This window comes from Monodelphis domestica, chromosome 4, assembly GCF_027887165.1.
Source record: "Monodelphis domestica isolate mMonDom1 chromosome 4, mMonDom1.pri, whole genome shotgun sequence".
NCBI classification, from domain to species: Eukaryota; Metazoa; Chordata; class Mammalia; order Didelphimorphia; family Didelphidae; genus Monodelphis; species Monodelphis domestica.
In genome coordinates this window covers 386,009,456-386,036,377 of record NC_077230.1, presented here as the reverse complement: position 1 = coordinate 386,036,377, position 26,922 = coordinate 386,009,456, and the positions used below count along the sequence as shown (strand labels likewise).

The window sequence follows — 26,922 nt, the reverse complement described above, 5'->3', positions numbered from 1 at the left end:
GGATCATCTGGATGGAGCAGTGGATAGAGTGCTCTGGAGTCAGGAAGACTTCTCTTTCTGAGTTTAAATCTGGCCTCAGATATTAAGCTGTGTGACCCTGGGCAAAGTTGTTTAACCTGTTTGGCCTCAGTTAGCTCATATGCCAAGTAAGTTAGAAGGAAATGGCAAATCACTCTAGAATCTCTTCCGAGAATCCCAAATAGAGTCACAGAGAATCAGACATGACTGAATCACAGAGTTGAGAGATAAAGGGGATTCTAGTCATGGGGCACAACCAGTGAAAATTCATGGAGCCATGGGAGTAGTCTTTTGAGGAACAGCAAGGAGTCCATTGTCACATCACCATAGAGGATATATAGAAGTCTGAAAATAGGAAAGAGGCCAGATTATGAGGGGTTTTAAAAGCCCAATAGTATTTACTACTTGATTTTGGAAGGAATAGGGAATTACTGGCATTTATCAAGTGAGATAACAGATGTAAAGTGCTTTGCAAACCTTAAAGTTTTCTATAAATGCTATGATGAGGAAGATGTGACATGGTTTATTTTTACACATTTCCTTGGAGTAATATTTGCCAATCTTAACACATAGAAATAAGAACACAACAAATTTAAGCAGAAACTTCAGCACTTAGCAGACCAAATTACTAAAGTTGAGGAAACCATCTTATTCCAACTTCATTGGTCAAAGTCACATATTCTGTCTACCAGTGTTGTTTAGTAGAAGCACACCCAGGACCATTGCTGTCACAAAGTAAAATGACATCAAAATTGCTTGTCCTATCTGATTTATATAATATTGAAGTCTAGGAGGGAGGGTAATGTATTAGGAGAGTAGGGATTGCAAACTTTATAATTTTGTTAATGACCACTAGAGTCACTTAGTGCCAATTCATGCCCTAAGTTGCCAAAACCCATTCTCAGCCACATTGCAAGTGAATTGATCAACATATGGTACTTGATTCTTGGGAGAGAAAATATTGAAGTATTTATGTCATACAGTTTAACACCTCTTAACAGTAAAATGACAACTGGTGATCTAGTTTCCTCTTTCCTGCTACTGATGTGATAGTTTTTTGACAGGAAGTATATACAGGATGTACTGATATGTTTGGCCTAGTTCACTCCCAGATTGTTATAGCTGGTATTAGACATATTCCAAAACTTAGATAAATTTGTTTTATTATTCTTTTAAATACTTTATATCTTTAGCTCAATTAATTCAAACTTCATACAGCTGTTAGTTACTATGTCTGATGTTCTCAAATTTGTTCTCTTTAAGAAGTACTTACGGGAGTAGCTAAGTGGCTCAGTGGATTGAGAACCAGATCTTGAGATGGAGGTTCTGAGTTCAAAGGTGACCTCAGGCATTTCTTTGCAGTATGACTCTGGGTTTACTCTCATTACACTTAACCTCCCCCCCTCCCCCCCATTTTCTAGTTTTTACCACCACTCTTGCCTTGGAACCAAAACAATATTGATTCTAAGGTGGAAAGTAAGGATTTTTAATAGCTATCTTGCTTTCTGTCTGTCTGAATCCATCTAAACCCATACCTTTCATCTTAGTACCAATTCTAAGACAGAAGACTGGCAAGGGCTAGACAACTGGACTTAAGTAAGTGGCTTGCTCAGGATCACACATTTAGGAAGGACTGGGGCCACCTTTGAATCAGGTCCTCATGCCTCCAGTCCTGGTTCTCTAGTCATTGTGCTACCTAGCTGCCCCTCTAGAGATTTCTTTTTCACCAAAGAACTGATTGTAGAATTAGTTGGTGCTACACCTTGATGGTTTTAACCTAAATCTTTCTATTCTCTTTTAAAGTACATTAAGGGGGGCAGCTGGGTGGCTCAGTGGATTGAGAGCCAGGCCTAGAGAGGGGAGGTCCTGGGTTCAAATGTGGCCTTAGACACTTAACAGCTGTGTGACCCTGGGCAAGTCACTTGATCCCCATTGCCTAGCCCTTACCACTCTTCTGCCTTAGAACCAATACACAATATTGATTCTAAGATGGAAGGTAAGGGTTTAAAAAAAAAAAGTACATTAAGTTTCATGAATTGTGTTCCTTAGTTAGAACAGTTCTGTGAAATAGGTGGAACAAGTATTATTATTCCCCTTTTGCAGGTGGGGAAATAGAAACCCAGGAAGATTAAGTAACTTGCACAGGGTTACTCATACAGGATGTGTGCTAGGACTCAAGTCAAGATCCTCTGACTCCAAGACCTGTTAGTGCTCTTTCCATATTGACTCAGAAAAATGTTGGAATTCAACTCCTGGTGCTTTTTTAAAAATAATTTTTTATTCATGTGTTATTTCCTTATCACTTATTATCTTTCCCCTCATGGATTTGTGCCTTTTAATGAGAAAAAAAGGGGAAAAAAACAGTTCAGCAAATCTAAACAATCAAAATAGTCTAATGTAACCACACCCATAGTTCTTCCACATCTCCATCCTCTTCCATCTCTGTAAAGAGGGAATGATGAATATTTTCATATCTCTTCTTTGGGTCCAATCCTTGGGTTATATGTTTAATGGATTCTAGGTCAAAGATAAGGGCATGTTATGCTCTTTGAATAGTTCCTGATCACTTTATAGAATGATGGGAAAGCTCGTGTATCCCACATGCTTAAAAAATGAAGTAGAATGAGCTTCTAGACCTAAAAACTGTTTAGGTAACTGTTTTCTTTTTTGTATTGACAATTACAAAAATTTTAGAGTGGAGATTTTAGGGTCTTATAGCCAAAATCTTTCACTGTATCATACCTTATGAAGGGCCATTCATTATCATCCTGAAGACTCAAAATGAGTCTTATTTTCTGAGGCAGTTCCTTTCTAGAACAGCTCCATTACCATGATTTTTCTGCTGCTGTGTCTCAGTTTGCAGTTTTGCAACTTCCACCTATTTTAGAGTTAAAAGGACAAATTTATACCCTCTTTTATGTGTCTTTTTTTTTTAAACCCTTACCTTTCATTTTAGATTCAATACTGTGTATTGGTTCTAAGGTAGGGCAGTAAGGGCTGGGCAATGGTGGTTAAGTGACTTGTCCAGGGTCATACATCTAGAAAGTGTCTGAGGTCACATTTGAAACCAGGACCTTCTCTCTAGGCCTGGTGCTCTATCTACTGTGCCACCTAAGTGCCTTTGATAGTCTTCTTAAAGCTGTTGTGTTTCCTCTCCTTTCTTCCCCTTCCTTTTTTTAGATTAAACATCCCATGTTCTTTGAACTCTTCCTCAGATAACATGGATGCAACTCATTGACATTTTGAATGCTTCTCATTATATTTTCCAACTTTACAGTACAGTGGATAAAGTATGGGATTTGGTCCAATTCTGTCTTGGACATTTACTAGCTACCACATAGAGGTTAAGTGATTTACCCAGGATTCTCATATTTTTCATTTTTATAATGGAGCAATCTTTTAAAGCCCAAACCCCAAATCATATCCATTTAACAAGTGATGTTTTTCTTTTGTTTTTCTACTCCCACAGTTCTTTCTCTTTAACATGGATAGCATTCTCTCTCATAAGTCTTTCTGGATTATTGTAAGGATCACATGAGTAAAAGCACCTTGCAAACTACTTACATAGAAAAAGTGTTATGTAAATGCTATTATTATTGATGTTGCTGCTGCTAATAATAATAATAATAATAATAAACTGACCACTCAGAACTGAAGATATGTAAACAGTGCAGAGTACAAAAGGACCGTAGAGTAACGTTGATGTTCTGGGAAACTATATCTCTCATGCAGCCAAAGGTCATGTTTCACACTGTTATCTTGTATTTTAAACTATTATCTAAAAACATAACACCTAGTGTCTGATGAAGAGAGTTCTTTGAGGGTCTGAGGGACTATTCATTCTCCTTCCCTCGGAGTTACAGTGAAGAAAGGATATATTTGGAATAAAAGGAATATTTGGGGGAGCTCCAGTTAGAGAAGAGGAGTCTGAAAGTTTTGTGAGTATAGAGAAAATGAATGGGGAGAATGGAAATAGGAAGCCACTAAAAAGGCCACACCTCCACAAAATGAAAAGAGATTTTTGATTTATAGAGAGCAGCTTCTGTAAAGAATGAAACCTTTTCTATAGAAGTTGAACATATTTTTATAAGAAACTTCTGCCTCCTTAGTATTAAAAATGTCCTTACCTGTACCCCCATACTTTCACATCTTGTTCAGTACAGCTTGACTCTTTCTTGATACTTGCCTTTCATTTAAATCCTATAATTCCTTTAAAGCTCAGCTAATTGCCTAGCATCATGGCCCTCCCCATGACAAGTTGCTTTACACTTTGTATGTGAATTTTGTATTTTTTGTAGGTATGGGCTCTTATTTCTCTTTTATCCAAATGTAATCTAAAGTGCCTACTATGTACCAGGCACTATGCTAAATACAGAGATCCTCACAACAACTCCTAGGAGACAGGTTCTATTATCTCTGTTTTTACAGTTGAGGATTGATCATTGCTGATAAGTGATTTTCCTAGCTATTATTTTTCTATTCATTTCTCTCAGTGAGGCAGTTGTGACAGTGGAAAACATTGGGTTTGTTTGTACTCCAGTCCAGCCATTTTCTATTTGTATTATTTTGTTAAAGCTATCACCTCTTTGGGAACACCTTAAGTTTCTGCATTTTAAAAATGAGGAATGAATCTTAGAAAGGCATCTTCCTTTTTGTGTATGTGTGTATCATGGCCCCCTTGGGCAGTAGTACCCTTGAAAGCCTATGGATGGATCCCTTCTCAGAAGAATGCTTTTAATTGTATAAAATCATAGAATTGCAAAGGAAACCAATTATGCTAACAAACATTATCAATAGTTTAAAAAAAAGAATCATTCTTAGATCTCAACATAAGAACTTCTAGAAACTTAATAGAGAGGTGCAATAATTTTATAATAATTATGTTAAACCTAGAGCTTCTTGTAATTATCTCACTTCTTACTGCTTGCTCTGTGTGCTAGTTTGCCAACATGGAGTGTCCATAGTTTGCTTTTTGCAAATAAAGATTTTGAAGAAAACTAACCAAGGATTTCCAAAAAGGGAAGATTAGTATAGTTAAACCAGTTATAAGACGTTATGATAACGTAACAGTTGGAATTCAGGCTATTCCACCCTTTCTTCCCCCTCAAAAAGTGGCTAGCTATGTGTTAATCTAATTTTTACTGTGCTGCCACTTGAAGGAAGAAGTACTTTTATGCAAAATAAGTTATTTTGGCTTCATCTTTACAGTTCTAGGATCCAATTTACATATGATAATTGTTTTTAGACTTAGGATTTTGATGGAGTTTTGTATTTGCCACCTTCAGGTATGCTTCCAGCATTTCTTATATTTTCCAATTTTAAACTACTTTCTACCATCATAAATAAGTTTCTTTAATAAAGAGCAGTTTCTTTTTTCCTTGGAATCTTTTAAAGGCTTCTTTTTATCAGATACTGTTTGAAGGGTGGGCTTTTCCCAGATGGTCTTAAGCAGTGAGACTAGTATGTTTGGAATTACAATCTTTTTTAAAAAAAATAATCCTCAGTAATCTGTCAAAGAATCTTTTTGCCTTCTTTTCTAGTACTTGTACTAGTAAATAAAAGAAGTACTCTAGAAAAACCTAGCTAATCAAAATAACCTGAAAAGAACCAGGAATTTGGAGGAAGCAAAAACTGGGGAAGAGAAGGTATTATTTTTCCTTCTTTTCCCATTGGTACTCACAGCACTTATTTAAAACAGTGTGGATGATAATTATTTCATTGCCTTCTGAAGACTGTAAATGTGACTTGGAAATAGGAAATTATTAATTTTTAACCTCATCTTGTGGCAAGGCTACTCTTTTTGTTAGGATCCTTGGCTTTGCTTTGTATAAAGCACTCTGAGTTCCTATGGGGGGAAAAAAACCAAACCAGTTCCTGCTCTGAAGGGGGGGAGGGGAGTTTTACATTCCAGATTTTATATGGATAAATAGAAGATTGTGAATGGGGCAAAGGATAGCCAAGGACTTAACTTTTAGGGATGTAGGACTTTTTTCAAGGTAGAAGGGAATGCCTTGCAGGTTATGAGGATGATCCTTGGATTTGGCACTTTTAGGTGATGTATCTTAAAGATAAGGCTTTCGAAAGATAGAATTGAGAGAATATATTATAGGAATGGAAGATTGCTTTCCCTAATGCATGCCTTCCAGTCATTGAAACAAAGTGAGTAATGTGAAATCTGGAAGGAAAGTAGGTTAGAATTTGGCATTAAATGACAGGCTTAAGAGTTTGTATTTTTTACTGCAAGCAATAGGAAAGGTCAGTGTTTTTGAGTAGAGGAGTGTCATGATCAGACTGGATTATTTTGGTAGCTGTGGGAAAATATTTCTGTGCTAAAAGTTCTCACTAGTTCCTCATTATAGTATGGAAGGTGACCTTGTCTTGAAAGCCTTTCTAGCAGAAGGTAAAACTGTTGATCATATTAGAACTAGTTAGTTAATTTAGTTAAATCTGAGAGGGTTCATTGATGACCAGAGATGAAATTTGTTTGGCCAGATCCTCACTTGAAGACCAATTATGAAGTTATAGATGTAAACTAGTGAAGCGATCATAAGTGGTTGAAATGAAGGCTGTATTGAAGAGATAACTGGAGACAAAGTTAAGAAGGAAGGGCTTGTACAAAAATGGTGACAGTATAAATTGAAAGAAAGGGATGAATGGGAAGATTCTGTGGAGGTACAATCTGTAATAATTGGCAGCAACTGATGATGGAGGGAGTGTGCCTGGACAATATAGGTAAGTGAGAGAATGGTTGTATTACCAGAATGGGGGAGTGGAGATCAGATTTGAATGTATGGATTTGGAAGGCAACTGCTTGGTTAAACTCTCCAGAGGAGATTACCATATTGAGAGGTTAGAGGGATTACAACTGACCTTTGGTCAGTTACTGTGCTTTGGGTTGCTATCCAGACAAAATGTCTTAACAGTTTGGGATATGAATGGAGGAGGATGGCTAAATGTTAAAGAACACCAAATTTTGTTGGGTGATATTAGATAATTTGTAATTCTGTTATTTTTGTTACAAACTTATTTTTTTAGACCGTTTCACATCTTTAAAATGAAGAGAGAGTTTTGGACTTGCTTTCTAAGGTCTTAAACCTTATGATTCAAAACCTTCGAATGGAGATTTGTACCATTTGAGACAATTAGCCTATATTTTGTTATCAATAAGCAATTGCTAGAAGATTAATAGAGTATTAGAGAGAAGAGAGAAAAGAATCTAGATTTTTGAGTTTTTGGAAATTTAAAAAAAAATAACTCTTCTTACCTCTCCTACCTGGCTGATCGGTGATACCAATTAGAATTAGTTAGAAGATGCCAAGCAGTTTCATAGATGAGAGGACTCTTGGTGGAGTTTTTGAGCCTCATCTGAATAGTAGAATTATTGTTAAGTTTTAAACTTTCATAGTTTTCTATTGGGCTCGTTTCTTTGTTCCTTGAAGAGAGAACCCAAAATATAATTAATTGTAGGCATTCAAAGGCTTCTTCTATCTGATTTTCTGGCACTTGCTTCCTTGCCCAGGTAGACTTGCCCTGCTTTTCTAGAGCTCCCTGCCTGTGACATAAGAGATAGGAAATTAAATAAAGACCTAATGAGGTTGACCCATGCACCATGTCACTAATCCTGTAGTGTGGGGTACAACCGTATCAAACTTGGGAAGCCTAGAGTAAGCTGGGTGCCAGGTTGGATGAGGCCTTAGTTGAATCATCAATCTTTTCTCTTGACACTGCAGCTTGAAGATCATCTCACTCAAGATCTAGAGTTGAAATTACCTAAGACAACCAAGGGAGGAAGTGCTCCCTGGGTGGAGGGGTGAGGCATGAGCAAAATGTTTCCAGGCACTGGAGAGGGGGAAGAGAGCAGCCCCCTCCAGCATGCCAGGGCACTTGTGTAATATCTTCACCTACACAGCTCTAGAGCTTCCCCCACTGGCTAAATTGAGGCAATATCCTGCCCTTCTGAGTAACTGATAGTACCCTAGATCTAGGTGCATCTTTCCCTTTTCCCCTTCCTCCTCTCAACATTCTACCTCTCCTTCCTTCAAGTTGAATATCTTCCTTTGTTAAATACTAGTAAGTCATTAAAGAGTGAGTTCCTCAAAAGTAGCAGGTCTGGAATTGATATACTATCCCTTTAGAAGATTAGATGAAATCAAATTTATTGTAAACTATGTCAGAAAGGCTTTATTTTTGTTTGATACTTATTAAGTGAGTATAAAATACTGTTAACTGGGGATAAAAAAGTTGGGGGGAAATCCTGGCTTCTAGCATTAATTCAGCATTGTATATATAGTGGGAAGAATTGAATTTGAATTTTGAATGTGGGGTAAGTCACCTATCTCTCTGGGACCAGAATTCTTCATCTGGTTTAAAAAAAAAGAAAAGGAAAAGAGGGATTTGAGTAGTTGGTGAATTGGTTATCCTTCATACTCAAAGAGAAATAAAAATGACATCACTGTTTTTGGCATCAATGAGCCTGAAAGCTCTACCAAAGATTGTGCATAAATAGCCTGAGTTAACATTTGGGATGGATGTGTTTCTAAATTTGCATATTATCTTTCTTTTCTGCTACTGTAATTTTTCTTTGTTCATAGCATAGTACCTTCTTTTGAGGAGGGCATGTCATAGACTGGGTGGTTTTGTGTCAGTGTCTTTCATGTCTCACAATCAATAACAGAGTTCTTCAGAGAGACTTTTAGAGTCCTTGGTTTGCTTCTTCTGACCTTGTGAACCTTTGCCTTGTGTGAATTCTCCATAAAACATGTCTTTTAGGCATAAGTGCATTTGGCACTCAAGTTTGTGGCCAGTTCATCAGATCTTTACTAGCTGCAGTAGTTTGAATGCTTGACAATTCAACTCTAGAAAGGAATTAAATGCCTAATACCTTATTTTGTTAGATGAACTTCAGACTATTTCTAAGATTCAAATAGAAGTGATTCAATTTCCTGGCATAGTGCTGGTAGACTCCAGATTTCATAGGCATACAACTATGAAGTCAGCACAGCTTTGTTGATCTTCAGTTTGATAGGCAGCCTCATACCTTTTCTCTCACCCTTTCCTTTGGAGCCTCTGAGCCACACTGAGCTAGTATGGCATTGTAGAAGGTTTTACTGGAGGATTTGGCATTTGAGTTGAATTTTAAAGGGTAGAATAATGAACATTTTAGTAACCAATTGGAGACTTGAGAGCACAGGGACTTTTGGATGTAGGGTAGGCGAGTTTATATGAAATATGTATTCTTTGTGTTTGTGTGTTTTTTCTTCAGCATCAGACAATAAGATTTATTGTTGCCCTCTACTTTAATATGTATTATCTCATTTGAACCTCAACCCTGTGATGTTGGTGGAGAGAAATTTATTTTTTCCCATTTTTGAATAGAGAGGAAACTGAAAGATATGTGAGTGGTGAAGGTAGGGCTCTAGAGCCCTCTTTTGCTGCTTGATTGAATGCTGTTCTGGTTTTTAAATCATCCTGTCTTCCATGAGCACTAGCCAGGAAGCAGGAAACCAGGGCCCTAGGGGACAAATTAACTCATGGACTTTTGGAACCTCCATTTTCTACTACAAAATACCAGTTTTGACATGCAATGATTTTTTAAAAATAAAGTGTAGATTTGTGTTGATTTTGGAAGAGTTTCTGTTTTATAGAGGGGGTTCGTGACAACTTTCAGAATTTTTAAATTCTTTTTAATATTTTGAGAAATGCTTTATAGATTATGAAAGACAAGAGTGGATTGTTAAAAGGTCAACCTAAAATGAAATGGCATTGTCATTGAAATATAAGTATAGGAATGGAATTCTGGAGATGTATTGTGGAAGAAAAAATCTTACATGGGTTTTGGTTTGTAGCTTGGGAGACAAGTGCCTGACTAGTGTGTGTTGACCTCACATTTGGATAAGTTTTTAAAAACTAACATGATAGCTGGAACTAAGGTTCTCATGAGGGCATTTCCAGTTACTTTTTGTTAAGGATAGAGGACAGTTCTAATTGCTGTATTTTGAGCAAATCTCTATCTTAGCTAGTGATAATGGTACTACCTCTTTAATTATCATGGAAATGGAATAATAGCTCTGAAAGAATAATAAGGTGGTTTGTTGTTGATCAACATATTAACACGAAAGAGTAGCAATATATTTTTTCTTTACTCTTTCCATAGATTACATTGGATTTGAAATATTGAAAGTGGATACAAAAAGACTTCAGCAATGCAGACTATTAAGTGTGTTGTTGTGGGTGATGGTGCCGTTGGTAAGACATGTCTTCTGATTTCATATACAACAAACAAATTTCCATCTGAATATGTACCAACGGTAAGTATTAATGCTTTTATCAATGGAAATGCTTACTAAGTTCATCTCAGATATTTCATATATGTGGATATTTGACTTTTTCCTCATGCAACTGCTTTCATACAGTGTCTTTAGAGACCCTATGACATTTCAAGGGTAAATGTTTGTTTTTATAGTTTTAAGTTTAGTTTATCTACAGGTAAGTGATCATGGGGAATTGGTTTATTGTGAAACAAAAGGTAACAATATGCAGAATAGTTCTTAGAATGAGAATTCTTGGAAAGATGAAAATAGAGACATGTTAAGAAAGGAGAAAGATATTAAACAAAAGGTCAAAAAAGTTCTGGGTAAGTCTTTTCAATCGAAAAGAAGCTCATTTCTGGGGAATTTGTAAGATCCTCTAGAAAGAGCCTATCACTTCCCTTTCTTTTGTGATAGCCAATGCTGAATTTTAAATCATTCCCTCCAAACTGCTATGGATTCATAAGTGAGAAACTAGTAATAGTTGTTTCTAATGCAGCTATTATGTGTTTTTTGGTTCTGTCTTTTTATCCTCAGTGTTATTACACCATGGGCCTCTTAATAAGTTATTGGTACTGTAAATTGATAGACTATATAGGCAGATATAATTGTTCACCCTATTATTGTTTGATCCTGGTGGAACTGGTGTGTATGTGACTTCATTTATTAGATAACATTATGTCAAAAGTAGTTGAAAATGGGATTGTTTTATGTTATTTGATAGTATTACAAAAAATAGGGGAAACAGCTCTCATTTAAAAAATATTTTGTTCAGAGGGGCCCTGGCTTTTAAGTTTTCCACTCATTGGCAGAGGAAGAATGCCAAGGCACTTTGTGCCAGGTACTGTGCAAAGCCCTGGTTACAAAGCAAGATGAAATCAGTCCTTTCTGTTTGGAAGGAGCTCAAGTCTGTTTGTTAGCAAACATATTTATTAAGACCTTAGTGAGTGTCAATTGCTAGCTAAGCTCCAGGGGCACAAAACCAAAGGTACATGTCAAAAGCTTACCTTCTGTTGGAGGAGACAATATGAAAGTGATTATATACAAATAAAATTTATATAGGATTCTACAGATAATCCATAGCCTGAAACAATGACTTATTTTCTTTGGTGGCAGAGCAAGGGCTATACTATATTATATCTCTATTTGGATTTGAAATTTAGTGTTCCTTCTAAGATACCACTATATTGAATAAATTTTGTAAAACAAGTGTTCTTTTAAGTAAGCCTTCTGTGATGTGCTAGGCATGCCATTTAAATTAAGATTTCATTACTTTAAGGTGGTTACTTAGCTAAGCTTTTTAAAATTTTGTCCTTACTATCTCTAATATCATATCAGTTATCTATCAACTCTTCTATAATGTCAATCATTTAAAACCAATCTAATATGTAACATCTGTAACTGACATGATTTTCTCCCAGTAGCTTCTGAAACATTTATTTTTACTTTCCTACTCTCTGACAAGTTATCTTTTTTCTTTTATAGTTTCAGGGGAATACTTTCTCAAAGTGCAATCAACATTTCTATTTATTGAGTTTGTTACTTTTTTTTAAAACCTAAATATACCCTTTTGGCGGGGGGGGGGGGGGGTGAAATGCTGAAAGATGGTTATTGTTATAGGAAATTTGTTTTTTAATTGAAAGAAAATATATAATAAAAAAGCAGTCTTTTAGAATCTGAACTGGACATTTGTGTAAAAAAAGCAAGTGTAACCATGGCAGAGTTTTCTACCTTAGAAACCTAGAGGGTTCTACCTTGAGTAGGAATCTAGAGTCTTCTGCATTTTTGTTTCATCTACTACTACTTTTTTTTTTAAACATCTTCCTTTTGTCTTGGAATTGATACTTACTGTTGGTCCCAAGGCAAGAAGCAGCAGCAAGGGCTGGGCAAGGTCACATAGCTAGGAAGTCTCTGAGACCGTATTTGATCTTAAACCCTTCTGACCCCAGGCCTGATATTCTGTCTGCTGAACCTCCTAGCTGCCCCTGCTGCTACTTTTTGAAGATAAATACTTTAAAATCTCTCCTGCTGATTTATCTAATAAAAGTTTGGAGAAGGTTGAATTTTAGTCAGGTATTATGGCTGAAGAAGAGAGATGACATGAGGCACTACAATCAGGAAGAAGCATCTTTTTTGGTCTACAGGATCCCCTTCCCCTAACTTTTTGTGTGTTTTTCTAAGGTATTTGACAACTATGCAGTCACGGTTATGATTGGTGGAGAGCCATACACTCTTGGACTATTTGATACTGCAGGTGAGAACATGTTTGACCTATTTTTATTTTGTAGATGTACATATTACTTTCATTTTCTGTTTGTTTTGGGGAATGCTTTGGATCAGATTAGTGTGTTTGAGTTCTGACAGTCACAATCATAGAACTGGGTATCACATGTGTCCTTGATTCGAACTCATTTCCATGTTGTTGGTATTTGCATTAGGGTGTTCATTTAGAGTCTCTCCTTAATCATATCCCCTCAGTCCCTGTAGTCAAGTAGTTGCTTTTCCTCATTTTTATCCTACAGTTTGTCCTCTGCTTATGGATGGTGTTTTTTCTCCACGATACCTGCGGATTGTTCAGGGATCTTGCATTGACACTAATGGAGAAGTCTGTTACGTTCAATTGAACCACAGTGTATCAGTCTCTGTGTACAATGTTTTCCTTATTCTGCTCCTTTCACTCTGCATCACTTTCTGGAGGTTGTTCCAGTCTCCATGGAATTCTTCCACTTTATTATTCCTTTTAGCACAATAATATTCCATCACCAACATAAACCACAATTTGTTCAGCCATTCCCCAATTGAAGGGCATCCCCTCATTTTCCAATTTTTGGCCATCACAAAGAGCACATCTATGAATATTCTTGTACAAATCTTTTTCCTTATTATCTCTTTGGGGTACAAGCCCAGCAGTGCTATAGCTGGATCAAAGGGCAGACAGTCTTTTAGTGCCCTTTGGACATAGTTCCAAATTACCCTCCAGAATGGTTGGATCAATTCACAACTCCACCAGCAATGCATTAATGTCCCCACTTTGCCACATCCCCTCCAGCATTCATTACTTTCCTTTGCTGTCATGTTAGCCAATCTGCTAGGTGTGAGGTGATACCTCAGAGTTGTTTTGATTTGCATCTCACTGATTATCAAAGATTTATAGCACTTTTTTCATGTGCTTATTAATAGTCTTGATTTCTTTGGAAACTGCCTATTCATGTCCCTTGTCCATTAATCAATTAGAGAATGGCTTGATTTTTTTGTACAACTGGTTTAACTCTATAAATTTGAGTAATTAGACCTTTGTCAGAGGTTTTTGTTATGAAGATTGTTTCCCAATTGGTTACTTCCCTTCCAATTTTAGTTACAATTGGTTTTGTTTTTACAAAAACTTTTTAATTTAATGTAATCAAAATTATTTATTTTACATTTTGTGACTCTAAGTCTTGCTTGGTTTTAAAATCTTTCCCTTCTCAAAGGTCTGACATGTATACTATTCTGTGTTCACCTAATTTACTTATAGTTTCCTTCTTTATATTCAAGTCATTACCCATTCTGAGTTTATTTTGGTGTAGGGTGTGAGGTGTTGATCCAAACCTAATCTCTCCCACACTGTCTTTCAATTTTCCCAGCAGTTTTTATCAATTAGCCATTTCTTAATCAGTGGACATCCATTTTCTTTCCTTTTGTTGGCCATCAAAAAAAATACTGCAATATAAATATTCTGGAGTATTTGAGGATTTTCTTCTCATCAGTGGACCCTGGGTGTATTTTAAGTCACTTGACTAAGTGACCTTTCCCATCTTTTGTCAAACTGTCTCAGCTTTTGCAAGGAGGATCTGAAGTGAAACTTCAGGGTTGTTTTGATTTAATTTCTTCTACTGTTTTGGAACATTATTTCATGTGGTAATAACTTGGAATTCTTATTTTGCAAATTTGTGTTGACGTCCTTTGACTAATGGGAAGTCAGTGTCTTATAAAGAAAATCTAATGACTTAGGATTTGTATCAGGGAAAAGTATGCCCGCACTGGAACATAGAACCTTTAACTATTAAAATAGTTGTTTTTCCTAAGTGTGCCAAAGATTTCAAAGGAGAAGGAAGGGGAGTCAGGCCATCTAAAAAAGTAGAATTTCATTAGTAACAATCTTTATTTTTCCCCTTTTCATTATCCTGAAAAAAAAAATACCAAACCCACATTTTGGGTAACCTGAATGTTCAAACTTATTCTCCCTTTCTTCCCATTTTGCTTATAAGGAAGCTTATTTAATTAGCATTCTCTGAGGGAATTAGTTACACGACAGAACTATTATCAAAGACTTATAGATGAGTAGACTTTTAGCCTAAAAGCCCTCTTTTCCCCCCCTTCAGGTCAATATATGTATAGTGCTTTTAGTAATCACATAGTTCTTTACACACATGATTTCATTGAACCTCAACTTTGTGAGTTAGTTACTATAGCAAATACAGTTTTCCAGATGAATAATCTGAAGCTCTGAAACAGAGGCCTAGAGAAGTAATTTGACCCTAAAGGCACACAGTAAGCCAGAGCTGAGATTTATATTTGGATTCTTTGACTGTGGAATCCAACTCTCCTTTCTTTGCATGTGACTGCCTTTTGTTCGAAACCACAGGAACTTGAAATATTGGCTTCTTTTTCATATTCAGGTTAATATTTTATAAATTAATTGCTAGGGGCAACTAGGTAGCTCAGTGGATAGAGAGCCAAGCCTGGAGATGGGAGGTCCTGAGTTAAAATCTGGATCTGATACTTCCTAGCTGTGCGACCCATGGCAAGAGTCACTTAATCCCAGTTGCCAAGTCTTAAATTGATTTTCTGCCTTGATTGATTCTAAAACAGAAGGTAAGGATTAAAAGAAAAATGAACTGCTAAATATCAGGCAATTTAAGACTTTTTAGATGTTAAAAACATAGAGATAGCGTGGGTATAACTATATTCTTGGATTCTGGAAGAATTTGGGTCAAGTCTGGTCCTGCTTTTGACACATAACTTTGTGGCCAAGGGAGTTAGCCTCTAATTTTCTCCCAAAAGTATTGTAAGATTATTGTGTGGAAGCACATATCTCTGATAAGGGAGTAATTTCTCAAATAACTAGAGAACCAAGTCAAATATACAAAAATAAAAATTATTCTCCATTTGATAAATGGTCAAAGGATATGAACAGGCAGTTTTTAGATGAAGAATCAAAACCATCTGTAGTCATAAGAAAAAATGTTCTAATTCACTCTTGATTAGAGAAATGCAAATTAAAACAACTGAGGTGTCATCTAACATCAGATTGGTTAATATGATAGAAAAGGAAGATGATAAATGTTGGCGGGGAAGTAGAAAAATTGGGATACTAATACACTGTTGGTGGAGTTGGTAATATGATATAACCATTCTGGAGAACAATTTGAAACTATGCTCAAAGGACTCAGAAACTGCATACCCATTGATCCATCAATACCATTACTAGAACTGTATCCCAAAAAGATAAAATAAAAAAAAAGGGAAAATGACGCATTTGTGCAAAAATATTTATTGTAGCTCTTTTTTTTTTTTAAATAAAACCCTTACCTTCCATCTTGGAATCAATACTATGTATTGGTTCCAAGGCAGAAGAGTGGCAAGGGCTAGGCAATGGGGGTCAAGTGACTTGCCCAGGGTCACACAGCTGGGAAGTGTCTGAGGCCAGATTTGAACCCAGGACCTCCTGTCTCTAGGCCTGGATCTCAATCCACTGAGCTACCCAGCTTCCCCCTTGTAGCTCTTTTTGTGGTAGCAAAGAATTAGAAATTGAGAGGTTGTCATTTGAAGCTTCATTCTCCTCTGATGGAAACTTATCTCTCATCCAGGTTCCTCATCTATGAAAAGGATCTACTTGTATTGCCTATCTCATAGTGTAGTTGTAGAGACAGTATTTTGTAAATCTTAAGGTATTTAATGCAAATATGAATTTTTAATAAAGAGTTTAGATTTGTTTTCATAAATATTATGTTTATAAAATTATGCTTATCATAATTCTAGTTCTGTGATTTAGTGGAAGGATGTAAAAGAGTTTAAAATTTTTTATATTATGAAAGCCCTTCAAGTTTAACCCTAATTCCTTGCCCTAATTCTGAGGCTGAATGATTTTGCATAAGTAGGATAAGGCAGCTGTTCCATTATGATAAAAATGGTAGATTTGAGGGTTCAATTTTGGTTTTGAGTATAAGCTCTATTTCATTCTGACTTTGGGCAAGTCACTTAAATTTTTCTGAGTAATTTCTCTGAGTATTTTTTTACTCTTAAAATGAGGATAACATCCACTTCACAGGATTATTGTGAAGGTTTTTATTTTAGGGTAAGTGCTATAAAAATGTCAAATCTGATGGCTCTGATTCTTAAATTTGTGATAGCAATGACTTCTTTGACTTTATAATGACATGACCAGATGATATTTTGAGATTGCTTCCATTTGCCTGCTAGATCATTATATCCATTCTCAGATGAAGAAGAAAAATTTCCTACCTAGATAATTCTTGCCAAATATGTTGTTGTTTTTGACAGTAGTTATTGGCTTGTCTTTAGTATTAATGTGGAGATTTGTTAATGTGGTTTTTATTAAGGTTTTGCTTTGCCTTTCCAACTACTTCTAGCTAGTCTGGTTTTCTGTATTTGAATCATTTTCAGATGTTTGTCCTGGAAGTATGTATTAGTTTAAAATAATTGCCTGTAGCAATAACCAATACATAATCAATAAACATTAAGCACCCACAATATACCCAGGGACTTTCCTAAGCACTGGTAATATGAATAAAATGAATGAATGAATAAATAATGAATGAATGATGAAAATAATGAAAAAATGAATGAATAAAAAAAAAAGACAGCTCCTACTCTCAAGCTTATATTCTAATAAGGGAAGACAGCATACAAAGTAAGCTGAAGGGAGGAAGAAGCTAAGGAAGAGCCTTCTTAAATAAATGTAAGTTTTGGAGTTCATCACCTCACGTTTCAATCAGAGGAGCAGAAAGTTCAGGTCTGTTGAAGTTCCTGGGGAAATGATGGAATAATTCTAAGAAGTATAGTTGGGTGGGAAATGAAGTTGTTTTATGCCAGCCATAGAAATACCATGTGATATTGCTATTAACTTTGTATCAGGCAAATTGCTTTTAATATAGCCCAAATGTTTTTACTAGGTTTGTAGGTGCTGTGGTGAAAACTGCTTTGTGTGTGAATACATATACATGTGTTTGATTTTCATTTTGTGAAATGATCTATTTTCAGTACTCATAATTTCCATTTTTCCTTGTAGGACAGGAAGATTATGACAGATTACGACCTCTCAGTTATCCACAGACAGATGTGTTTCTTGTCTGTTTTTCAGTGGTATCCCCATCCTCATTTGAAAATGTGAAAGAAAAGGTGTGTTGGTCAAATATTTCTAACATCTTTCTCCAGATTTTCTTCTTTGTGAACCATTTGAGAAGCCTCAAAATTAACTGGTGTTTGTATGTTTTATGCCTTTAGTGGGTACCAGAGATTACTCACCACTGTCCAAAGACCCCTTTCTTGCTTGTTGGGACCCAAATTGATCTCAGAGATGACCCTTCTACTATTGAGAAACTTGCCAAGAACAAACAGAAGCCCATCACTCCAGAAACTGCTGAAAAGCTGGCCAGAGACCTGAAGGCTGTCAAATACGTGGAGTGTTCTGCACTTACACAGGTGAGGCCTTATTTGGAGACCATCTATTGTACTGTAGTTGATAATAGTGATGATAATTTTGCTATGTCAGGGCTATTTCTACTATTAGTTGGTCAACTGTCCAGAATAGCTTTCTGGGAAGAACATGAGAAGACTCATCAGAATAGTAAGTGAGAATTACATGGAAACATTTTTTGGGGTGAAACTTACAGCTTTTAATCGGATTCTTGTTACAAATAGACAATTTAAGTCATGTTAATCTCATGTTTTACTCATGATATTCATTGCCTGTAGACATGGATGCTTCCCTTTTAGAAAAAGGAAAACATTCATTTATTTTGGTTTACAAAAAGTACAGAGTAAAGTAGGATTGAAGTTTTTCAGTTTTGGTCTCCTGGGTCTAACATTTTTTCTAAATCTGTTTTTATTCTGTTAATGTGAATAGGTGGAAAACAACTAAATTTTCATGCTTAATGGAATTAGAAAGATTAGTCAGAATAATTGAGAACTTTGTTTTCTCAAGTAAAACTCTTGGATATTGCTTCCATAGCCAGGTCTTGATTGTATTTATTTTTGTTTACTCTCATCTCTAATTTCTAAGTCTCCTAAAATTAAGCCTTTCTGTTCTTTTGAGGTCTTCTTTCTTTTCATTGTTCCTGTTTTATACTGATTGTACCTGCTTAATGGATGCTGATTGTGGAGTTACCTGGGATGTGTATGTGTTTGGGCTCTGGGTCATTCATTTGTTCACTGATTGTAAGGAGTTTTAACTGAAGGGTTGCATTCCCATTATCTTAACCTGGGTTTTTTGTTTTTTTTCCTGACAATCCTTTTGGGCTGTGGAAAATGTGATGTGAGAAAGCATTTAGTGTAGGAATCTCTTTGAGACCTTGGATTGGTTGCTAAAGCAATTCATGCATGATGAGCCAAAGATTGTTTCCAGTAACTTTATTGATTGCCTTTATCTGTGAATACAGATATTCTTTGATTATTTTGGAGAGCAATGACTATTGTGCACTTGTGGATATACTTGAAGGCCTCTTTTCTGTTACCTCAAAGATGTTTTTTATTCATTTGTTATAGTGAAGCTGCTGTGTAATTCCAGAGTACCTTTTTTGCTATATGTATGTGGTTAGCAAAGTCTGTTTTTTGTTATGGCTTATTCTATGATCTGTTAGTTAATTTACTTTGGCTACACCAGGCATTTTATGGGAAAATTTCATATATGTATATATGTGTATGTATACATATATATGTATAATATGTATGTGTGTGTATACACACATATGTATACTATGTGAAAATTTCTAGTCATTATATATTGGCATTTGGCTGAAACAAGATGAAATTTATTAGGAGTTAACTTAAAGAGCGTTATGCTTGGGCTAAAAAAAATTGGTTTGAAAAAAGACCTAAGTGTTTTAAAAGACTTCAAACTCAATGTCATTGATTTTGATATTGGCAGCACAGCTCCCTGTTTCCCACCCTCACCCTTCCCTGCCCCTCCCACCCTCTTCACTGCCCCCCCCCCCCCAAAAAAAAAAGAAAGAAAAGGAGAGGAAAGCTAGTTGTGATTTGTGATCTTGGGATATATTAAGAAGTAGCTTTTTCCTGGGAGTTAGAACATGATGGACTTGACTGTACTTTGCCTCGGTCAGACCACATTTAGAATATTGGTTTAGTCCTGAGATCTATTGGTTAGGAAGGAATTTAATAAAATGGAGAATGTCAAGAGAACAGCCAGCATGCTAAAAGACCATGATTGCATGTCATGAAGATTGGTTGAAAGAACTTGGTATGTTTATCTTGGAGAAGACTTGGAAGAAATTTTTGTTGGGTGTGGGGCATGGACGGACATGATAGCTATTTTTAAAAGCATTTGAAGGACTATTAGTATAAAGGTAATTAGGCTTGCTCTATTTGGTCCTAGAGGGCAAGAACTGGGAGCTTGAACGGCAAATTTAGGTTTGAGGTCAGGGAAAAGTTCCTAACAAATAGAACTGTCACAGGAGGTAATGAGACCCTCTCTATTTGGTAGAATTTAAGGTAAGACTGGATGACTCACTGTCAGGTGTAATGTGTAATGGAGATTTCTTTGTTTGGAGTATATGTTAAACTAGATGACTGCTGTGGTCCCCATTAACTTGAAAATTCTGCAATTCTCTTTTTAAAACTTCATTCATTCATTCATTCATTTATTTGTTTATTTATTTTTGGTTTAAACATTATTTTATTTGGTCATTTTCAAACGTTATATATTAGAAACAAAGCTCACCTTTTTTCCCCCTCCCCCCACCCCTCCCATTGGTAATGCGTGGTTCCTCTGGGTATCACTCAACCCTAGTCCTCAACCTGAGCCCATTTCCATGCTAATGGTTTCTGTAGTAGGGTGTTCATTCAGAGTCTCTCCTCCATCATATCCCCTCCACCCCTGTAGTCAAGCTGTTGTCCTTCCTCTGTGTTTGTTATGGGTGTTACTCCCACCCTTTGTTCTCTGCTTGTGGGTAATGTTTTTTTTCTCCTTGATCCCTGCAGGTTGTTCAGGGACATTGCATTGAGACTAATGGAGAAGTCCATTACTTTCGATTGTACCACAGTCTCTGTATACAATGTTCTCCTGGCTCTGCTCCTTTCACTCTGCATCACTTCCTGGAGGTTGTTACAGTTCACATGGCTCCAGTTCATTATTCCTTTGGGCACAATAGTATTCCATCACCAACATATACCACAATTTGTTCAGCCATTCCCCAATTGATGGGCATCCCCTCGTTTTCCAGTTTTTTGCCACCACAAACAGCGCATCTATGAATATTCTTGTACAAGTCTTTTTCCTTATTGTCTCTCAGTGCTATGGCTGGATCAAAGGGCAGACAGTCTTTAATCACTCTTTGATCATAGTTCCAAATTGCCCTCCAGAATGGTTGGATCAGTTCACAACTCCACCAGCAATGAATTAATGTCCCCACTTTGCCATATCCCCTCCAACATTCATTACTTTCCTTCACTGTCATGTTTATTCATTTTTTTTTTAAAGACCCTTACCGTCCTTTTTTGAGTCAATACTATGTATTGGGTCCAAGGCAGAAGAGTGGTAAGGGCTAGGCAATGGAGGTCAAGTGACTTGCCTAGGGTCACACAGCTGGTAAGTGTCTGAGGTCAGATTTGAACCTAGGACCTCCCATCTCTAGGCCTGGCTCTCAGTCCACTGAGCTATCCAGCTGCCCCCAATTCTCTCTTTTTTAAATGTTACTGTTTAGTTTCTAATACCTACTTTTTAATTTGACTCTTAAATTGTCATTTTTCTCATCCCTTCAGGGATGATATCCTTTTCTCCCTCCCTCTCTTTTTAATAGGTGGCTGTGGAACCAGACTTACTTTTGTTTCTCTTTAGTATTTGTTTATCTTTCTATGTAATTCATTTAAATTTCTATTGAGCACTTACTTGTTCAAGGTGTTACAGCATCCTAGCATCTGTTCAAAGTGACCTCAGCTGCCTAGTACAATCATCAACTAAAGAACAAGGATCTCTTATACAAGATCTCCACAAAGCCTTGCATTCAAGGAGTCTGTGTTGTATTAACATAGGCTAAATTACTCTTAATCCTAAGTGATAAGGGAACAAGTGAGCTCTTCTTGGATATGAGTATTTTTTTTTTTTTTTGCATTTTAACATGTATACCAGTTAGAGAGAATGTATTTATCCAATCCTGATGTAAAGCTTTATTGATGTACGTTTCTACTTATCAGTTATCTGGTCCCCAAGTTACTTGGTTATGCAGCAGGGAAGTCCTGGTATTCTGTGAAGGGATCTTGGGAGTCTTTGGTTTTTCCAGGAATTTTAATGCTTTGAGATAACTTTTGTGACAGATAAAGTGGTTGTGGGCTAAAGAAAAAGAGAAATTTTTTTGAGTTCTCTTTAAACTCACTATCCCTAGAGAAGGCCCAAGTGATTGTGGATAGTTATTATCAGGCTTCTCTGACCCACTGCTACATTGGCTGTAACATAAGTTGATTCTTCTCTATATTTGTAGATCCAGGAGACAATTCTGTTTCTCTACTCCATGTTTTATGCTATGATGCACTTGGGCAATCATTACAAGCACGTTGGACCCGCTTGCTTTAATACTGTAACTCCTTGTATCTTTCTTTGTTTTCCTCTAACTTGGGTGATGTTGATGTGCTTAATATTACTGAATAACTGAAGCTGATGCTGTTTTAGAGCTTTCTTCTCTAAACTTCTGTGAAGCAATTAAAACTGATTTGAAGTTGATGAGAATTTGTATTGGGAAAGTTAAGCTTATTTTGAAATCTGGTTTCAATCACAATAGGTATATTGCTAACATTTAGAAACAAATAGCATGCCCATATCAGTCTATTGCTTTATGTTCTTCAGTTATTCAGAGGCTGAATTCACATAAGACAGAAATTTTAATCACCATTTAAAAATATTTTTTGGACAATCATGGAGTTCTTTTAAACAAACAAGTTTGCAGTGATATTCCAAATACTGTCCTTGTATTCAAATAAACACCTGGATTTCTCCCTACCCTTTTATTTTCATACAAACTAAAAAGAACAGATTTAGCTATCTGAAATACTCCAGGATTTGGCATGTCCACACTGTTACCATTACAGTTGAATTCTTGTCTTTTACCATATTCACAGTATGGTGTTGTAGGAGATTGATTATTGTTACTAACCCTTTAAAGAATCATATTGAACCATGAGCAAGTCATTCCTGAGATTTCATTCCTGGGTAAAGTAATAGGTGGGGCACAGAGGGCCAAAAACCTTGCCTTGATCTTGTCTTTTATCCTTTTTAATTCTTATGTATTTCCAGGTATAGTACATATTTTCTTTTCAAATCTCTTTTTTAAATCCTGCACTCACCTACTTTTTTATGTGCATTCAGCCCTTTTTTATCCTTGGGTGCTGTTTGTATCTGCTAGTCTCTTTGTAATCCTCTAACCTAGCTGCTGTTCTCTTTCCTTCCCTCTGTCTTGTAGAGAGGTCTGAAGAATGTGTTTGATGAGGCTATCCTAGCTGCCCTCGAGCCTCCGGAAACTCAACCCAAAAGGAAGTGCTGTATATTCTAAACTGTTTTCTCCTTCCCCTCTTTGCTGCTGCTTCCTGTCCCAACACTGTAGAATCTCCATTTTAAAAAACAAACAAAAAAAAACCACAAAGGAATAAAATGATCCTGTTTGAAAGCCTCTGCGTCTTTTTACTTACCATCTTAGAACAACCTCTGTATTAGTTTTTTCTGGATAAAACTGCTTTACATATCTATCTCTATCTTAGTAAAACACAAAATACTTTGTTATCTGGAGGCAGATTTGGTCTGCCCTTTGGGTTGCCCAGTACTTGGAGCTTTATGGTTTTGGTAACTGGAATAAAAGGGGGCTCAAGACTAGCATTAAAAATGCCCTTTAGGAGAAAATAAAGGAATATCTACTACTCATCAGTGGATGGAAACATGCACACATCTCATTTTATACTTGTGAAGCTGTTATTAATTGTACTTGCATGACAAACCTACATGGGAAGAGGTTACCTGTAGCACTGTAATGTGATGGATTCTTTCTAATTTTTTCCTCCTGTGCATTGACCCCTTTTTGTTGCTAGTGCTTTGGCTGTCTGTGCTATAGTGGTATCTGTCAGGCTTGGGGGTTGGGTGGGGAGGGAGGAGGACGTGTTCATGTATCTGCTACTGCTTTACAAACACATTTGTTACGATAACTTAATAACCTAACTCCATTTTAACAGTTGAACCTAAGGTTTGTTAATGTTCATATGTAAAGCTCTGCTGCTTTTATTTTCTTGCTTCTGATTTGTCATTATGAGGGAAAACATACTTGTGTAGCTACCTTAAAATTTTGGAATTAAAAGAATTGCAATTGTTTGTATGAATGCCTGATGAAGCTTTATTCCTGTTGCACTGACTTGCTTTAGATTGACCTGTGGACAAGGTACCCATCTTTCTTGCTTTCCTTATATCTGATTTGTGCTAATACATTCACTACTTCTGGTATTGCCCCAGCTACTTCTAGTGGGTGGGACCAGGGGGTCTCATGAAATGACTTTTTGCTAACTTGGGCTTCCTGAAGTCTATCTGATGCTCTCTTCATCCATGCTGTAAGATGCCCCTGCATCATATTTGAATTCCCAGACTTTTCACTTGGGTTGATATATCTCACTGCTTCATTTGAAGGCAAAGGTATTACACTATATTTCTGTGCGCCAAGTTCTAGTGCATCACAAACTTACCTTGAATCGAGCAAGTTATACACATGCCTGTTTGCTTCTTATGTTGGTTTGCAAGAAGCATCCTCAAAAATCCAGTGTCTGTCAGATATTCTTGGCTACCTGCTGCAGAACTTCCCAGTTATAATACATCCCTTGGATCAAACTTGATGGAAGGAGATAATGGAATTGAGATCATGGGTGGTTGCTTCCTATTCTCATATCTTGGTTACCATTCTGGGGGGTGTTTGCTTTTTGTTTTGTCTAATTACTATACTGAATCAGACTGCCCCTTTTCTCTCTCTACCCCTTTTCAGAAAGGCCTAAAGAATGTATTTGACGAGGCGATACTGGCTGCCCTGGAGCCTCCGGAACCGAAGAAGAGCCGCAGATGTGTGCTGCTATGAACATCCCTTCAGAGCCCCCTCTGCAAAGCTGGTGTCGGCATCATACTAAAAGCAATGTTTAAATCAAACTAAAGAGAAATTAAAATTTGTTTTTGCAATAATGACAAATGCCCTGCACCCACCCCCACACTCTTAGTGTGAGGGCCTATTGGGGCCCCCAGTTTCCCTCCCATCTCGGTTTAAATGCTAGTTAATTTTGAGTAATTATGTATTGTCAGAAAACTGATCAGTACTAGTTTTTTATTTTTGTTTACTGTTTCCCTTTTTTTTTGGTTGGTTTAAAAAAGCAAGGCATGCTTGTAATGACTCTGTAACAGACTAATTCTAGGCTCAAAATTATTGAAGCTGCTCCCTGGTGCCAACCTGGCAAGTAATCTGGGACTTCTTAGGTTGTTTTTTTTTTTTTGTGTGTGTGTGTGTTTGTGGGGAGGTAGCATTGGTTTTTTTGGGGGTGGGGTGAATTTTTTTTTTCTAATCTATTAGCCAGAGGGTAGTGTTTTTTTTTTTTTTGAGGGGGGTGATTTGGAGGGGGAGGGAAGGAGTTGGATTCTACTTCCCAGATCTGGTTCAGGAAAGAGATATTTCCCCTCCTGGTGCTCTTTAGGAAGGAGTATATAGAATGCACCCCCTCAGTAACTTATACTCCTTTTTGAAAGTTGCCTTTTTGTTCCCCACTCTGTGTAGGTCCAGTGTTGAGTGAAACCATCCCAAGTGGGTGAACCTTGTATTGCCCCTTCTCCCTCCTCCTGTTATGGGTTGCACTGTATTCTTGTCTACGACATTGAGGGGATATGCCAGTTGCTGCTTTTGAGGCTAAAGCTCAGACTTCATCAGTAAAGAGAAGAAAAGCCTGTACCTTTGGAACCACACCAGAAAGATTTAGATGAGAATTTAAAAAGAAAATCCGGTTTTGTTTTCCTGCCACTCCTGCTCTAATCTTCTGAGCCAAGATGTACAGTTTATCATGTGTTCATGAAACACAGCTGATGAACCTGGTGTGTTCATAAGTAAGGCTAACAGGAGTGGTGTTGTCAGGCTACAAAATGATTTCAATCATCTTTCAAGGGAGCTTGGGATGGACAGCCAACTTCATTAGGAAGATTGGTGGGAGGGAGATGTGATACCATAGGGACCAGTCAGGGGAATCCCCTCTATCTGTGTTTTGCATATGAGAAACCCCAGAGCCAGAAGATGGGGCTCTAATATAATAAAAATCATGGAAAGAAGTCTTACTGAAGACTCCAGTGTTAAATAGGGATTTTATCAGAAAACTATTGGTTTGAAGTTTCCAGTTTTTTTAATATCTAGGGAATCTTGTTCATCTTCCAAAGTCCTAAATCTTGTAGATTCATTAGTGTTGAACCAATGCTTTTCTCATGTCTCAATTCTTTGTATATGCATTCTTTTCAGATGTATTAAACAAACAAACAAAAAAATACCTTCACAAACCCGCCTGAGGGTTGTTATTTCCTCCCCTCCCCCTGCCTCTCACTTCTCAGCTTATTTAAAGACATAGGAATTTGACTCTCTCAGGCACCAATTTTTAGCATTGAATAAAAGAGGCAAAACTTTAAAAGTTTCATTTTTGTATTTCCTTATCTGATACTTGACATTGTGTGTTTTCTTTAAAGTTTCTTCCTTTTTCATATAAATTTTGACCAACAACTACTAGAATTCTTGCCCTGAATAAAAAATGAGACTTCCCAGGGCCTCTTTTGTTTATAATGAGGCAATGTAGTGAGGCAATGTTCTGTGTGCTAGTTATTAATACATCTCTTATCATTGGATTCAAGTTCTGTGAATCCATCAGGAAAGGGGCTATTATGAAAACTGTTAAATAGGAAAAAAAGCTTCTAGAATATCATTGTTGCATCTGTGTACAGGACAGATGTAATAGGGACAATTCTCTTAAAAGTTTACTGATCTGAGGATAATCTTGTAAGAAAAGTCATCCTGCTCCACTTCCCATCTGATTATCCACAGAAATATCTTATTTTAGGCCCACCAAATGTATACCTGAGTGGAACAGCAACTGTTTGCTCTTTTGTAGCTTTGCCATCAGAAAGTAGTAGATATAGAAGGTAGAGACAGTTCTAGGCTTTTGCCTGCTCTTGGTCCTTAATAACTTATAGTATAGATAGAGGTGTAGTAATGGAGGTTGGGAAAGGGAGAGTCTTGTCAATAACCCCTTTTGAATCAGGAAGCTCTGACTCCCCCTTCTCTCTTCCCCTCTTCTCATTGTCTTTTCGTACTCTACCTTTTTT

At 36.7% G+C, this 26,922-nt stretch overlaps 1 protein-coding gene across 10 annotated transcripts in view; it reads left to right on the top strand.

The window, feature by feature from the left end:
- The window catches only part of CDC42 (cell division cycle 42), a 51,016-nt gene extending 24,782 nt beyond the window's left edge, over positions 1–26,234 (top strand). For 5 of the 10 annotated variants that reach the window (XM_007491215.3, XM_056795614.1, XM_056795616.1 and 2 more), the window contains 5 exons: positions 10,172–10,325; positions 12,507–12,579; positions 17,617–17,726; positions 17,832–18,029; positions 24,569–26,234. In XM_007491215.3, the coding sequence (XP_007491277.1) occupies positions 10,221–10,325; positions 12,507–12,579; positions 17,617–17,726; positions 17,832–18,029; positions 24,569–24,658 (576 nt within the window). In that variant the 5' untranslated portion in view covers positions 10,172–10,220 and the 3' untranslated portion in view covers positions 24,659–26,234. Of the gene's footprint in view, positions 1–10,171; positions 10,326–12,506; positions 12,580–17,616; positions 17,727–17,831; positions 18,030–23,014; positions 23,915–24,568 lie in introns of those variants that run through there. The other 5 variants (XM_001366282.5, XM_056795615.1, XM_056795619.1 and 2 more) reach the window with 1 other exon arrangement.
- Positions 26,235–26,922: the final 688 nt, after the last annotated feature.